The sequence below is a fragment of the Megalobrama amblycephala genome, linkage group LG8 (assembly GCF_018812025.1).
Source record: "Megalobrama amblycephala isolate DHTTF-2021 linkage group LG8, ASM1881202v1, whole genome shotgun sequence".
In the NCBI taxonomy this organism is placed as follows: Eukaryota; Metazoa; Chordata; class Actinopteri; order Cypriniformes; family Xenocyprididae; genus Megalobrama; species Megalobrama amblycephala.
The window spans coordinates 35,367,777-35,384,150 of NC_063051.1; the positions used below are offsets into that span (position 1 = coordinate 35,367,777).

The following is a 16,374-nucleotide window of genomic DNA, read 5'->3' on the forward strand; positions in this document are numbered from 1 at the left end:
TTGTTGTTCACTGAAAATCTTCCCCTTTGCTGTGGCTCTCCAACATCATCATGTTTTTTTAAAACATGACACATGATCAAACCAAAGGTATTTGACATCAATGTCAAACCTTGTATTGTATGGGAAAGACTAGGGATGTGCCTGAAGCAGAATGCAATGTTTGGAAAGGAAATGGCACATTCTACGGAGCCCCTAAAGGAATGTGGTGTTGGAAAAGATGAGAGGACAAAAAATATTTAAATGCTTTTGCATTCACTCACAATTATATAGTTGGGTACTTATTTTGTATATAATTTGCGGGCATAATTGAGCTGCTATCAATATGCGGGGTATTGAAATCGCTTTTGAATGTGTGCTCGCTAACTACTTTATTACACATACTCTGTGTATAGGGAGCAATGACGTTCATGATCTGTTGTGCACCAAAATCCTCTGACATCGTCTTGTCAGTCATCTCTTCTTACTATCTTCATGGGATCAGTGAAAGCTGATGTACTGTAATGTAACCAACTACCACAGCAAGCCTAACCATGTCCATTTAGGGGCTCCGTTCAATGCATTTATCATTTTCTGTGCCTTTCCGAATTCGCATTTAGGCTTTGGGCACATCCCTATTAAAGACCCTACTTTTTAAATTGAAATTGAGCTCAAATGACATTTGAGATTTCAGGTGGAGGGTAAGATTTGCAGTAAATAACAGATTAAATTTGATCTGTTGGCCTCCATTGTCAAAGCTTGACTCCAGAAGAGAAATTGTATGGAATATAGTGGATCTGTCATCTGTACTAACTTGTATAGGTTTAATGACATTACAAAAGGGTGAGCAAATGATGGCAGAAGTTTCATTTTTGAGTGATCTAGTATAGAGATACTGTATACTGTATACTGTTTCTAATGCAGAAAACTCACAAAGTGAGTCTATAAAGGCCCGTTCACACCAAGAACGGTAACTATAAAGATAACGATAACTATATAGTTCTAAAAATCATTCTAAATATAAAAGAATAGCACTGTCCACACCACAGCTATAATGATATAGACAAACGATATCGTTGGGATCACTTTCTGAACGTTTTTTTTTTTTTCCAGCTGTTGAACGATAAAACACTGACAGCCAATCAGATCCATTCTAATTTAAGGGCTTGCGCATTTAAAGTGGCAGACAATATTGTGGAGAAGTTAACCACCGGGGTCCAGAAAAAGTCAAGTCCAACCCCCTTTTTCAAGAATAATTTAAAGAAAATGGATATATGGAAAACAATCGGTCATACCCTCGGAATAAATGGTGAGAAGTATTAACGATGAGATCATTAAGCCAGACTAGCAAACAGTGTAAAACAAAAATTACCTCAGATATCCAGCGCTAGTTTCGACAACATTGTCTTGCTTCCTTTAAAGTTGTAGTGAAAAAGACTAGGTGTTGTTTTTATTCCACTATATTGACTTCGTCTGCTAAATTCTCTGTTAGATTAGATCGATTACACTAGCTATTCACTCGAAACATAGCATGCTGAGGACATCTGCTGGTTAAAGCCGTGTAAATGCAACAAGAACAACGAAAACATGTTGTACACACTTTGAAACTGCAGCGCGTGAGCTTAGAATAAACAGACTCTTATCATTCGTTGGTGTGGACGCAAATATAGTTATCGTTATAGTTATCTTTATAGTTGTCATTCTTGGGGTGAATGGGCCTTAATGCTCATGAGACTATTTTTAATTTTTATAACCTCTCTTTCAGACGTTGCTCATTCTCAAGGTCCAGTAAACAGCAGCCTTTACGCCCAAGTTCAGAAGAAAGACTCTCTTGAGGGTATTGTGTCTGCCAGTGGTGCTTATTCAACCAACCGTACTCCTCCTGTAGTAGAACACGCTCTTCCTCTTCCAGTGGCCAACCATCCACTACCAGCTGCAGACCACGCCCTTTCTGTCAGCAGTGACTCAGGCAACTCCACTGCTTCTGTTAAGACAGACCGCACAGATGATGCTCAACAGTCTTTGTCATCCTCAGGGCCTGTGAGCCAAGCTCCCCCTGAGACTGCAATTAGCCCTTGTGAGAACCGAGAGTTGGAACAGCTTCTGAGTGGTTCTGAGGGACCACCACATCTCCCTCATCAGAATTTCCTCGCTTTTGCCAATACAAGCCCAGGGGGTGGTGTGCGGCACCTTGTGCCTGCCCAGGTCCACGTTAACGGACAAGCAGGTGCTGAGCGTGAAACTGATATTATTGACGACGAGTTACCAGAAAGCCAGGTTGGAGATAACAGTGCAGGTAGTCTTGGCACACTCTCCTCCTTTGAGGGTCAAGATACACCAGCTGACAGCAAAGCAGTCACTGAATCCACTGTAGTAGAAGTAGACAGACAACGTGACACCTTCCTAGAGCGAAGGCCTAAAAAGGAGATGCCTGTACATCAGCTTCGAGGGTCATCATCAGCACATGGACTGATAGACTACAGTGGGCAGAACGAAGGAATGTATCGCTCGCAGTCATACGGTGGCCTGGTGCTGGATGGAGGACCTCGATACATGCCGCAAGCTCCTGAACGTAATACCAGCAGCCGAGAAGCAGTGCAACGAGGGCTCAGTGCTTGGCATCAATATGGTCTTGTGGATGACCCATTCTTTGGCTCGAATGGTGCCCTGCCACACTTCCCAACTCGTGGAGGAGGATCACAACAGGATGTCGAACAGTCTATAGATGCCCTAAACATGCTCATGCTTGACTTGGAGCCTTCACATACACCAGTTCCCAAGTCTCAGAGTGCTCCCCCAGGTGAGAATATCTCAGCTTTCCATCCACCCTTTGCCCAGACACTAGCCAGACCTTCTTACCAGGCTGACCAGGCCATTTATAGTGTCACTGGTGGCCCACCTCTCTCTTCCTCTGCCAGTTTTGGCCAGTCCTCACAAAGATCATCACCCGCTTACCCCATGACTCCACTATCTGAGCATCATCAAAGGAGTTACCAGTCCCCTCAGACCCATTCACCAATCTATCAGCAAGATCCCTACAGTATCCGAGGAGGATCAGTTACAACACCATCCCCAACTTTACCCCTGCCATCTCCAATCAAACCCCAGTATGTCTACCCAGGAACTAGCGAGGCGTCTTACTCTCCAGATCTTCAGGGCACATTCCCAGGCCCTCAGAGAAGCTACAGCACATCGTCATCACCACTCCCCCCTGTTACCCCTGCAAAAGAGCCTGAGCCAAAGTCTGAGGAAGAGATGCCGAACCTTGAGGGTCTTGTGGCCCAACGTGTGGCAGGTGAGGAAGAAGGAAACACTTTTCTTCTGAATACACAGCTTTTGATGCATATAAGAGGGTAAAATTTGAAAGAAAAAAAATCAGTTAAAAATAGGTTATGTACAGTAATAGATTTTCTTAGTATTACCTCTGTAATTTAGAGAAAACTGAGAAAAAAGCTTGACAAATGTAGCTGAAGTTGGCCCACGTTTATTGTTCATTTAAAAGTTTGTAAGTGACAACTTGATGGATAATCAGGATATCATTTTACCTAGCCTTAGCACTCATTTTGACATCATGAGAATATATCTTAATCTTCTCCTGGTTTCATATAACTCTACAGAATATGGACAAGTTATTTCACTCACTGAAATAGAGTGCATGATCTAATATTGAACCTTACTGTATTTGACAAAGAAAACAATACACCAAGCCCTGTTAAGCTAATGAAGCCATAAACTGTCATCAAGTTCTCTCATCTCCTGATTTAGTCCTATAGGAGATAGACCAAACATATAAACGTCGGAAAAAAAGTTCCCTTCAAGTATGTCACAGGGCAAGGGCGTAGATTTGGTTTCATCTTGGGGGGGTTGAACGTTGGTATGGTTGTATTGTATTGGGGGGGGGGGGGGGTAACTGATGGATTTGAATATTGGGGGGTTACCTCCCCCCCATCTCCCCTACAAACTACGCTCCTGTCCCAGAGCATGGATATACAATGAACACATGTTCTAATATTGAACTATAAAGTTGACCTACACACTAAAGAATGATGAAAGAAGATTACAGCGGTGTCATCACGTCTCTTGTGGATGTAGAGTATTTCTGGCAGACACTCACACCGTTCACATCAACACTGTCCTCTGTGTAGAAGTCAAGCTGCAAAGATGTAAGTCATTAGCAGCCAGAATAGACCTTACCATGCTGTGCTTCAGCTACCATGCATTCTCTGGCTTGGACAACAGACTATTGAATTTACAGGAAAATAAATAGTTGCACCACCTTCTGGCAATGAATTGAATTGCTGGGAAGAGCTTTCTGAAGCAAACTTATTCTAAAGCCCAGCCTTGCAAAATATACTTAATTTGACTCGTACACATACACAAGTGTTTGATGCATGCACAGTTTTGAGCAATCTCTCGCCATGAGTTACAACCCATATAAACATCTAGAGTTGTACAAATAAGGGTTCTTTCTAACAATCTGCACTATCTGTCATCTATATAGGCCTCCATTGTTGCTGTAGCTTGCATGTGTTCCAGTCTGTTCTGTTTATGCAGTTTTTTTTTGACTACCTTGTGAATTGACGCCCCCAGGGCACGGTTACCACCTTGTGGATAAACTAATTACTGCCAAAAAAAATGAAATGCACATGTGCAACCTGTAAAAAATCTGCCATTGCATGTATAGTACGTGTGTACTCTTCTGATGAAGAAATTCGCATCACGCGCACTGTACGCTGACCCTTGCATACGTGTAAAAAGTGAAGTATACTTTTGGCTTCCGAAGGCTGTTGTGTCTCTTGTGCCTCTTAGCATTATAGCAGGCCTCTATATCATTTTAGTTACTTGATTATTTAATCACATATGGAAAGCCACATACAATTACAAAAACAGATTAATTGTCACCAAGTGTGTAGCAATGTGACAAGTTCCAGTAATTAGGGCTCAGATTCACCATTTCTTCCTTTTTCTTGTTTTTCCCCCATCTGTCTATCTCTGCTCTGGCATATGGACCACCCCTCACACCATTGATACCCCACCTGCACCTTCACTCTCCTCTTCTTCTGCTTCAACCCACTCCATTATTCCTCCACCCAGAGTACAACGCTCGCATCCGGGGCATCTCCAAGAGCATGTCCTTCCGGTCCGAACATCATCGTTCCTATTCCTTCTCTGGTTTGTCCCCTCTCACGATCGTCCACCTCTCCATCCCCTACTCCCTTCTATTCTCTTTCTACATCTCTGTCACCTTACTTGCACATTCTGCCTTGATTTGTTTTGTCTTTATCATTTTATTATTATTATTTTTATATATATATGGTAATATTTAGGGGCCAAGCACTGAAGGTGTGCAGGTAATGATAGTAAAGATTTAAGTGCAAAGCATTATTGGGATCCCAGCACAAAGTCATCAAGAATATCACATTTTGGGGTGTAACGTCTGAACAATACTGTATATCACAGATTATTTCTGTTGTATATCACTGGAATGCTTGGGTCAAGATAAATGCAAATTTATATATTATTTAATGTCCATCAAGTAGGAGCATTTTCATGTCTCAATATCAATAATTATCAAAACCTCGTTAAAGTTTAAATCCAACATGGCTGCTCCATTTTTACTTAAATGGCTATAACTTTTGAATGCAACCAACTATTATCACAATTGTTGGTAAACATATGTAAGGCCTGGATCTGAGGAGCTTTCAGTCATCAAAATCATTGAGTTATGTGGTGCCTGGCCTATTTTAGTAAAATAGCTGTAAACAAAATACATATTTAATAGATATTTAGGAAATGCAGTAAAGTAAGGAATATTTATGGCATTTTCTCAAATCATCTGCATTAGCAAAAGGTTAAAATTAGACCATGGTTACACATGATCTGCATTTGCTTGAAGAACTTAGAACACTCTTCCGTGTTCTTTAGGATCACATTCACGTACAGTAACCCCAGATGAAGCCATGCCAACTACACGCCGACGAACCACCAGTGAGAGCCAGTACCTCAGCAGCCAAAATGACAGTGCAGCCCACGGGGTGTGTTCTCCATTGAAGCCTGTGTCTCCAGAGTTTGTCAACACAATTGCAATGAACCCAGGTGGACAACCCAAGGAGGTATTTAATTTAACATTGTATTGTTTTAAACAAGTTATTGTAAAGTGGTTTTACGTCTCTCAGTTGTATTACCATATATAGCACAATAGATTATTATTGATTGTACTGTAATATTTTCTAATCCTATATGTTTCCCTTTCAGAAGCCTGTGCATAGTTACAGGGAGGCCTTTGATGAGATGGTATCAGTTCCTGTTAGTCCAACCCGCAGTAGTGGTGGTGAGATATTTCTCCTGTCCTGACCCCTACCTTTCCTGTTTCGCCCAAAACCTTGCCACAGACCCCATGTTTTAACATGTGAAATCACAATTCATATCAAACAATAAACAAAAAGTGAAAAAGTAAAGCTAAATGTGAAGATGAAGATGTGCTTTTTTACTTGCATGATATTTTTATTAATTGTATACCACTTTCAGAATGTGATAAACCATTGAATACTTCCATTCCATCATGATATTAATTCCTCTGTTGAAAATATGTTTTGTATGGACTAAACACATAGTTATGGAAGTAATGGCTTTCAAATACCAAACAATGATGAAAACATTCGTAGAAAGAATTTGCATTGAATACTGAACTTACATAGAATTTTACATAAAAATGCTTTCTCTGTTGTGACAAGGGAGGCTGCAGGTGAAAAACTATTCTGTGGCAAGGTTAGGTGAAATGCTGAATGCTTAAATGCCTTTTACCCTGACCTATTTATTTATTTATTTACCAGCATGTTTAGAGATGTGAGAAGCGGTCCATGCATAACGAGAGGTTTGATACTATGTATCAGTACAGATTTTGTTGTTCTAACTACCTCTGAAATAAGTTAAATACTTATATATGTATATTGTAATAGTTTAGCTCGTTCATACAAAGTTTAAGGATTAGTTCACTTCAGAATTATAATTTCCTGATAATTTACTCACCCCCATGTCATCCAAGATGTTCATGTCTTTCTTTCTTCAGTCAAAAAGAAATGAATGTTTTTGAGGAAAACATTCCAGGATTTTTTTCCATATAGTGGACTTCACTGGGGTTCAACGGGTTGAAGGTCCAAATGTCAGTTTCAATGCAGCTTCAAAGAGCTCTACATGATCCCAGACGAGGAATAAGAGTCTAATCTAGAGAAACCATCGCTCATTTTCTAAAAAAAATAAAAATTTATATACTTTAACCACAAATGCTCATCTTGCACTGCTCTGTGATGCTCCACACATTATGTAATCACTTTGGAAAGGTCACGCGTGACGTAGGCTGTTTACAACACTAACGTGCAAAGACTAAGTCAAACAGCCTTTTCAAAAAAAAGTTAAAACAACGATGTCTGATGATTTTGAAGCTGCAGGAGAAAATGTTTCTTGAGTTTTGCCCTATCGCGGTACTTCCGCCTACATCACGCGTGACCTTTCCAACATGATTACGTAATGCATGGAGCATCACAGAGCAGTGCAAGACGAGCATTTGTGGTTAAAAAGTATATAATTTAATTTTTTTTTTTAGAAAATGAGCGATGGTTTCTCTAAATAAGACTCTTATTCCTCGTCTGGGATCATGTAGAGCTCTTTGAAGCTGCACTGAAACTGACATTTGGACCTTCAACCCGTTGAACCCCAGTGAAGTCCACTATATGGAGAAAAATCCTGGAATGTTTTCCTCAAAAACCTTCATTTCTTTTTGAATGAAGAAAGAAATACATAAACATTTTGGATGACATGGGAGTGAGTAAATTCTGAAGTGAACTAATCCTTTAATGATTTAAGGGAAGCCTCTTATAAGACTTAAAGTGACTCAACACTCGTATATTTAATTTCAATACTTGACTCATGTCTTGCATGTGGCTTCTGATTTTGGCCATTTGCATGAATCAAGGGCACTCAACTCCTCCTTAAATTATGGACATTATTTACCTCAAATATGTATACGATTTTTCTGATGGAGAGCTTAAACCTGACAATCAAAGTCTTTTTTCCTAACTTTTGTTTAAATAGGCCATTCTGGTCATGCCACTCATCCAGCCACAGGCCTGAAGGCCCAGAACCCTGCAGAAGCTCTGGTACAACAAAGCAGCTCAGGTGAGTACCTATAAAACCAGTTTGGTCCACTGTAAACTATTCTTTAATATAAAGGATTCATTTTTAGATTTTCAAATTTTGCAATAATTTAATAAGTGCATTGCTTGGTTTATTAATCATTACATGGCTAGTAGAGTTCATTAATACCCCTCTGCCCCACACCTCTCATCTATCTGCAGTGCTGATTTCTGTCACTGTCTCCCTGCTATGCATTCACATTCACACTGTTAATATTCTCTTCCCCATAAAAAAAAAAACAAAAAAAACAACAACAACTCCAAAAACTGTCACTGCTCCTCTTTCTCTTTTTATGTCTGCCGCTGTCAGATTCTGATTCTAGTGATGGTATGGAAGGTAAGAGTATTTTGAGATGACAGTGGAAACTCTAACAATGGCATGTTCATTATGCTCAAGAATGCTACACACTCCCTCCTGCACACATTCACTCCTGTTCACTCCTGAAATCCCTTCTTGTTTATGTGACTTCTATTGAAATGGTATTTCAGTATTATAGTGTCAACAATATTTTGACAAAAGTCTCTGGAAGGTTTTTTCTAATAAAATTCATATGATAAATAAACATGTCCAAACACCTTCCATTCGTTGTAATACATCCCTGGGTATACTTCTTTTTCATGCGTACGCTAGTGGACGCACACAGTCGAAGGCACAGTCTTGCAAAGTATACTTCATTTGACTCGTACACATACACAGGCGTTCAATGCATGCGCAGTTTTGAGCAATCTCTTGCCAAGAGTTACAACCCATGTAAACATCTGTATTCTTTCATGTTAGAGTTGTACAAATGAGGGTACTTTCTAACCTCTTCACACAATCTCTCGTCTATGTAGGCCTCCATTGTCACTGTAGCTTGCATGTGTTCTGATTTGTTTATGCAGTTTTTCTTCGACTACCTTGTGAATCGATGCCCCCAGGGCACGGATGCCACCTTGTGGATAAACTAATTACTGCAAAAAAAAAAATTAATGGGCATGTGCGACCTGCACATACAAAGAGGACGAAATTCACATCACGCGCTCTGTACACTGACCCTCGCATACGCGTAAAAAGTGAAGTATACTTTGGGCTTTAGGCAGCATAAATTGTATCAAAATGAAAAAGAAATATTTAATTGAGGTATTATAACATATATTTCTGTAACACTTTACAATAAGGTTTCATTAGTTAACATGAACTAAGAATTAACAATACTTCTACAGCATTTATTAATCCTAGGCCTGGTTTCACAGACAAGCCAGGATTAGGCCTTAGTTCAATTAAGGCATTTAAGTAGCTTTTATAAATGTACCCTAGAAAAAAGAAAAAAAAAACATTACTGGTGTGCATCTTGAGACAAAACAATGGCTCTGACATATTTTAAAATATATCAGTGCAAGTTGCTTTCAGTTAAAACAGCTCAAACATGCATTTTAGTTGAGGACTTAAGCCTTCTGTGCAATTTCATGTTAATTTCAACATTTACTAATGCATTAAAATCAAATGTTTGTGTATTTGTTAACATTAGTTAATGCAACTAACTAACTAACTAACAATCAATGAACAACTGGATTTTTAATAACTAACATTAACAAACATTAATAAATACTGTTAGTTCATGTTAGTTAGTATATTAACTAATGTTAACAAATGAACCTTAATTGTAAAGTGTTACTAATATTTATGTGTCATAATAAATCCAGTATAACTCCTGGCATAATTAAAATGATACTAAATGGTTAATTGGTCAGCAATATTTCTCAATGATAATTCTGAATTTTGTCATAAATATACTAGCCTATATTAACAGAAGTTGTTGCATTGAATTTTGATTCATTCAGACCAAGAGAGGCTAACCCTGCTTCTGATAATCTACCATCCTTTAGAGTTTAGTTCCAATGTGCTCCAATGCACCTGTCTGAACTATGTTCAGGTGTGTTTGATTAGAGTTGAGGCTAAACTCTGCAGACAGTTGCTCTCCAGAAGCAGGGTCGGCTTCCCCTGATTTAACAATGCCCTGAGCATGCTTCAGGACAGCACCAGCATGTTTAGAAGGTCATTCTCCGAACTGACATTGGTATTCTTTGGCCTTAAGTCATGATCCTGCTCTTTTAGATTCAGCGCATCATGAGTAATGAGTTAGTTGCATATGGCCGCCATGTAGGATTTTTCTAGTGAGTGTGTGTGCATAGACACTTGCCTGATGCCAGTGCAGAGAGCTGAAGAAAACCCCAAATTATCTTTTGTAGTTGTTTATAGAATCTGTTTTAACACTTAAAATAAAATGTAATAAAACAATTTATGTAAAAACAAGGTAAGACTTTATACAGAGCCATCAGTTAGCTCTTCACACCCATCAATAAATATTTTATTTCTCGAAAATTTTCATATTGCATGCACTTGTTGTGCAACATTTTAACTGAAATAGGTATAAAAATATCTTAAAATGATTATACCTATATACTGGAAACCTGTAGCCTACCTGGACCAGAAAAACATGTTTAGTAGTTCCCTGAGAACAGACATACGAAAGCTTACAACTACAGGAATAACAATGATTTGGAGTTGTTTGCATAAATTATCCCTTAAACATTCACACGTTTGCCCTGTGAGACACAGGCTATAATTTATCTCCATTAATACTATTTTTCCCAGTTCTGTGCATATTTTCATCAACTTGCTCCATCAATATTGTCACCACATATATTACATTTACATATATCTTTTTAGATACAAACAAGGACTGTAAAAATATAATCTTAAAAAAAATACATTTCTTTAACTGTAGTTAACGCAAACAGTTTTCAATATAGCTAAGTAAAAAATAAGAGTTGTGTGTAGATTTTAATCGTAGTAAAATATATTGCATGCGTTGCTTATAGACACCAGACAGATAATGATGTATGCAACAGATGCTCTATACTCATCTCACTTGTACAAAAGTAAATGCAGTAATTATTTGAAATGCACAGGGGAAATACAAACAGTGAACTTTATATGCAAACATGTAATAATTAAATTAATTATTACATGTTTGCATATAAAGTTCAGTGTCTGTGCATTTCAATTAATTATTGCATATATTAAATAATACAGTTAACACTTAGCAATAATAATGCTACAAAATAAAGTTACTAAATTATGTTGTCTTTCATCTCTGATAGACCACCATCTTCTCTTTAATTAAAAAAAAAAACACACATTCATTATATCTATCCAAGTTTCATATACAAGTTTCTCCTTACAGTAAAAGCGAATGTCGCTAAGACTGGAAGAGTATGAGCGGAAGTAAACATGCACACACTCGTATCGCCAAAGCTCACCGGCGCCATCTTGTGCATCTAGCCCATACAACGTCACCCATCCATCATTCTATCTGCCATTTTGAATTTTGTTAAAAACCAACTGTTTTGAACTCATCCTAGAGCTTTCATCACATCATCCCCAAATTTGTGTCATGTAATGTTGAGACAGTGGCAGTAAAAGTTATTCACAGATATATATTGTTGTTGCATTCCCAAGTTATATTTCTTGTTTGTTTTTGTTTGTTTTTTCTTGTAGATCCACATGGTTTCATGGGAACAGGAGTCAGAGGAGGAAGTTTGATTTCTCCTTGCAGCATCCATACCCTTCTGCTTCTGAAAGACCAGTTCCTCCTGCCCACACTTTCAACCAACCTCAGCCAGTTAACAATGCTAGCTCTGATGGGTAAGTGTTGTTATCTGACAACTCTGACCACCCTTTTTCAAATAATAGGCAACTATGCTGGAAGTAATGCAGGACAGTACTAATTAACACTTCAGCTACTGCTGTTAACTAATATGAAGCAAGAGTACCTAATCAGTAAGTTAAAGTAAATTTACGCTGAAATAGTTCCTTATTAGATAATCAATAACTACTGAATACGATTAGCCTCATTATAAAGAATTGCCCATTTTTACTAATCACAACATTAACATGTGCCTGAGATGTGAGCAATTGCTCTGAACATGAACCTAAAATGAATCACTAATTATCTAGTCACTTTTCTAGAACTAATGTACTACCAAAATATATGTGTCCTCAATTGTTTCGGTGAAAATCTGTTTTCTTTTATGTACTCATACTTTCTCTATTTTATCTCTTTTGCTTTCGAACAGTTTTGGCAGTCAGCCTGCCTTTCCATCATTTCCATCTGAGCCCATCCGGGCTCCTCTCTTCCCAGACACCTTCACTTACCTTAACCCTGATGAGGCCACTGTTAACATCATGGGTGTTCATCATGTCCCAGGAAGCCCCAACACACTCCACCGTACAGTGGCCACCAATACACCACCAAGCCCTGCCCTCAACGTAGGCTTGGCGGTCAAAGCAGCCCTGCCTTGGGGCGACGTATACAAACAGCCAGTGGCAGCAGTGAACCAACCACTCCCAACAGTCCTCTTGTGGGTCGCAGTGGCAAATTCATCCCGCCAAGCCCTGTGCTAGACCGTCACCCCTCACCTGCTCCAGTTGCTTCTAGCCCAGATCACAAAGCCCCATCTAGGGGCCGGGCCACTCCAGATGAGAGACATGGGGCACAGTCCAGGCAAAGCACCACTTCTATGGTTCAACCTGGACCTGCTACCCCCACATTTCCCCTTGAGCAATCCTGTAGCCCCTCACTGTTCTTGCCCCTGGACATAAGACCGGGATCCATTGCAGGAAATACTGAAAGTGTTACAGCAGACAGCGCAGAAAGTAGGAAAACCCCTACTCCTACACAGTTGTCACCACAAGGACCTGCAATCACCTCAATATATGGTAAATAAGAAATACAGCTAGGAAGCATGTGAATGAAATCACTAAATTAAACAGATGTGTGTACTTATTTGATCAATTATTTATTCTTTTCAGCCGATGGACCTCCAGATATTAGATTGAATATCAAATTTGTTCAAGATACATCCAAATATTGGTACAAACCAGAAATCTCCAGGGAACAAGGTGAGAGGTTCAGCACAAACTGTTTTTTTTCTGAATCCATGTAGAGTTGAGCCAAACCCGTCTGTCACAGAAGAGCTCTCGAGATCCAACTTTCCTGCAGAGCTTATGCTGCCTTCACGTGCTGTTGGAATCATCGTAAATACGAGTTTCCTAGTTGAAAATTAGACATAAATGCTATTCTGAGATCATTTTGATACACGAGTTTGCTGATAGCTGCTGTAACTGGTCTATCTTTACTGTGTGCTTTGCATGTCCGCTATATCCATCAGGCATATTTAATTAAGTAAAATATTTAGATACTGCCAGTGTTTGATAGGAGAATAAATCAATGCATTGGAAATCGAGAAATGATTCTGGATTGATTCTGAGATTTTCCGAATGCATCGCGTTTCTCTCTGGAATCGATTCTGAGCTTAGTTTTAACAGCAGATGGCACTGCATGCTTTAAAAACAGCCGTACTTGAACTCAGTACACACACCACTTGAACTGTCTATAAAATAATTCATAAAGTTCAAAAAGGTTGAAGTGAATACAAGGATTTTTGCAGTGGGCTGTTTACATTAATCTCGCCTCATAAAAGCATTCTGAGGTGCAAGTACATTCTCAGACTCAGCCGAACGCACGAGTGCTCTTCAGCGCTCTTCTTCATGAGCATTTGAGCGTGTGGTTAAAAACTAGCCTAGAGCACCATCTGCTGTTATAAAATAAGCTCAGACTCGATTCCAGAGAGAATCATGATGCATTCGGAAAATCTCAGAATAGAGTCATGCATCGATTTATTGTCCCAGCCGTATTAGAGACCGTTTGTGTTTTTCTTCTTCATTCTGTTGGTGTTAAAATAACATTTGATTAACATGATTCATAACATGATTCCTAATTAATTCCAACAACAAAGCACTTGAATGTGACAAACTCGTAATTATGACTTCAGAAATGGGAAGTAGAAAATTCCCGATAGCATGTGAAGGCAGTATTAGCCCCAAATCTAATCAAACACACCTGAACAAGCTAATCAAGGTCTTCACGATAAATAGAAAGTTACAGGGTGCTTCTCAATACTCAAATTGATGCATCCTCATCAAAGTTAGCCATCTTGAAGGACATCTCAACTCTTTTATTGCACTGCGAGGAGCAAGGAAGCTTCCTGAGGAGTCACAGGTGTATCCTTCCCTCACATCCTAAGGGGGTGGAGCTGAGACGTGAGAAAAGGAAACGAGGATGCACAAAAAAAGAAGCACCCATTGGCTTGTGAGTTTGATCAGGGTTGGAGGTAAACTCTGCAGGAAAGTGGATCTTGAGGGCCAGAGTTGCCCAGCCCTTTCAAAACACCACTGTCATTACAGAAGATGTGTAGTTACTGTGTTTTGCCTTTGTGGATAAGTATAGATGACTGGTGATACATTTACTCATTTGTATGTTTCAGCCATTTGTATTCTCAAAGATCGTGAACCTGGAGCATTTGTCATTCGAGACAGTAACTCGTTCAGAGGAGCATATGGATTGGCCATGAAAGTAGCCTCTCCCCCTCCAATGGTGCAGCAGAACAAGAAAGGTAAAATAACTCTTCGTGCATCATGCCAGTCATCACTGAACAGACCTTCCTCTTCATTTATCTTTTGTTCTTACTTTGAAGTTGGAGACATCACAAATGAGTTGGTACGACACTTCCTGATTGAAACCAGTGCCAAGGGCGTGAGACTTAAGGGTTGCCCAAACGAACCGTACTTCGGTATGATGAATTCCGACAGACGTTTGTATTTCTGTCTGCTGTCTATTATACTGACTTAAATTGGTACTCTTTGCATAGTATATCTATAGTCTTGTTTGTGTACTGTAACTCTTTTATGTGTCTATGTGTTTGTTTGCAGGGTGTCTGTCTGCTCTCGTATATCAACATGCCATCACACCTCTGGCTCTTCCATGCAAGCTTATGATCCCTACAAGAGGTGAGAATGCCATTGCCACCCCATTCCTGCAGCCTAACTGACCTCTTCTCAATGGATGGTGTTTTTGTTTGCATTCCCTAAACACTGACTGCCCTGACTTGGTGTTGATTTGTATTTCATCAAATCAGTCTTTGGTTTTGAGTCTTCATGTCTTACTTTTTTTGTGAACAGATCCAAATGAAGAAGCCTTGGAGTTAGCCACACCAACGAGTTCAACCATGGATTTATTAAAGCAGGGAGCAGGTAAGTCTCTCTTTCTGTTTCACTTCCTTTATTGCTCTCTGTATATCTTATTTGTCTTCTCATTTCTTGTCACTTTCCTACCACTTCAGGACCTCCTAAACCTACTGAAGATTTTTATGGTAAATACAGCACATCATCTCCTAGCTGGCATTTGTGTCCGATTGCATGCTAATTGTATATGAACTACTGGCTATGAAAATCATCTACAGTACTTTCACCATGTGCACCTGAAACCAGTGTTGAAATAAGGTGATAGCAGCTAACCAGTGTTAATTTTAACTAAATCTATGACCTTTTTTCCATGACTTATGCTGCCTTCACGTGCTATCAGAAATTTGATAAGTGGCGAAAAAGATGAAACTGAAATGTGGTTATTGGCATAATCAGGCATAACATTATGAGCACTGACAGCTGAAGTGAATAACACTGATCATCTCTGCATCACAGCATCTGTTAGTGGGTGGATATATTAGACAGCAAGTGAACATTTTGTCCTCAAAGTTGATGTGTGAGAAGCAGGAAAAATGGGCAAGAGTAAGGATTTGAGCAAGAGCCAAATTGTGATGGCTAGACGACTGGGTCAGAGCATCTCCAAAACTGCAGCTCTTGTGGGGTGTTCCCGGTCTGCAGTGGTCAGTATCTATCAAAAGTGCTCCAAGGAAGGAACAGTGGTGAACCGGCGACAGGGTCATGGGCGGCCGAGGCTCATTGAAGGCTGGCCCGTGTGGTCCGATCCAACAGACGAGCTCCTGTAGCTCAAATTGCTCCAGAAGTTAATGCTGGTTCTGATAGAAAGGTGTCAGAATACACAGTGCATCAGTTTGTTGCGTATGGAGCTGCATAGCTGCAGACCAGTCAGGATGCCCATGCTGACCCCTGTCCACCGCCGAAAGAGCCAACAGTGGACACGTGAGCATCAGAACTGGACCACGGAGCAATGGAAGAAGGTGGTCTTGTCTGATGAATCACGTCTTCTTCTACATCACGTGGATGGCCGGGTGCGTGTGCGTCTCTTACCTGGGGAACACATGGCACCAGGATGCACTATGGGAAGAAGGCAAGCCGGCGGAG

General features: G+C 39.8%; 1 protein-coding gene across 1 annotated transcript in view; it reads left to right on the forward strand.

The window, feature by feature from the left end:
* tns1a (tensin 1a) overlaps positions 1 to 16,374 on the forward strand; it is a 79,567-nt gene that overhangs the window by 59,994 nt on the left and 3,199 nt on the right. The window contains 16 exon segments of the mRNA XM_048200889.1: positions 1,742 to 3,271; positions 5,071 to 5,148; positions 5,902 to 6,089; positions 6,232 to 6,307; positions 8,068 to 8,151; positions 8,479 to 8,505; positions 11,710 to 11,760; positions 11,763 to 11,856; positions 12,288 to 12,472; positions 12,475 to 12,930; positions 13,024 to 13,113; positions 14,538 to 14,666; positions 14,748 to 14,843; positions 14,983 to 15,060; positions 15,232 to 15,303; positions 15,393 to 15,422. Coding sequence (XP_048056846.1) covers positions 1,742 to 3,271; positions 5,071 to 5,148; positions 5,902 to 6,089; positions 6,232 to 6,307; positions 8,068 to 8,151; positions 8,479 to 8,505; positions 11,710 to 11,760; positions 11,763 to 11,856; positions 12,288 to 12,472; positions 12,475 to 12,930; positions 13,024 to 13,113; positions 14,538 to 14,666; positions 14,748 to 14,843; positions 14,983 to 15,060; positions 15,232 to 15,303; positions 15,393 to 15,422 — 3,264 coding nt within the window.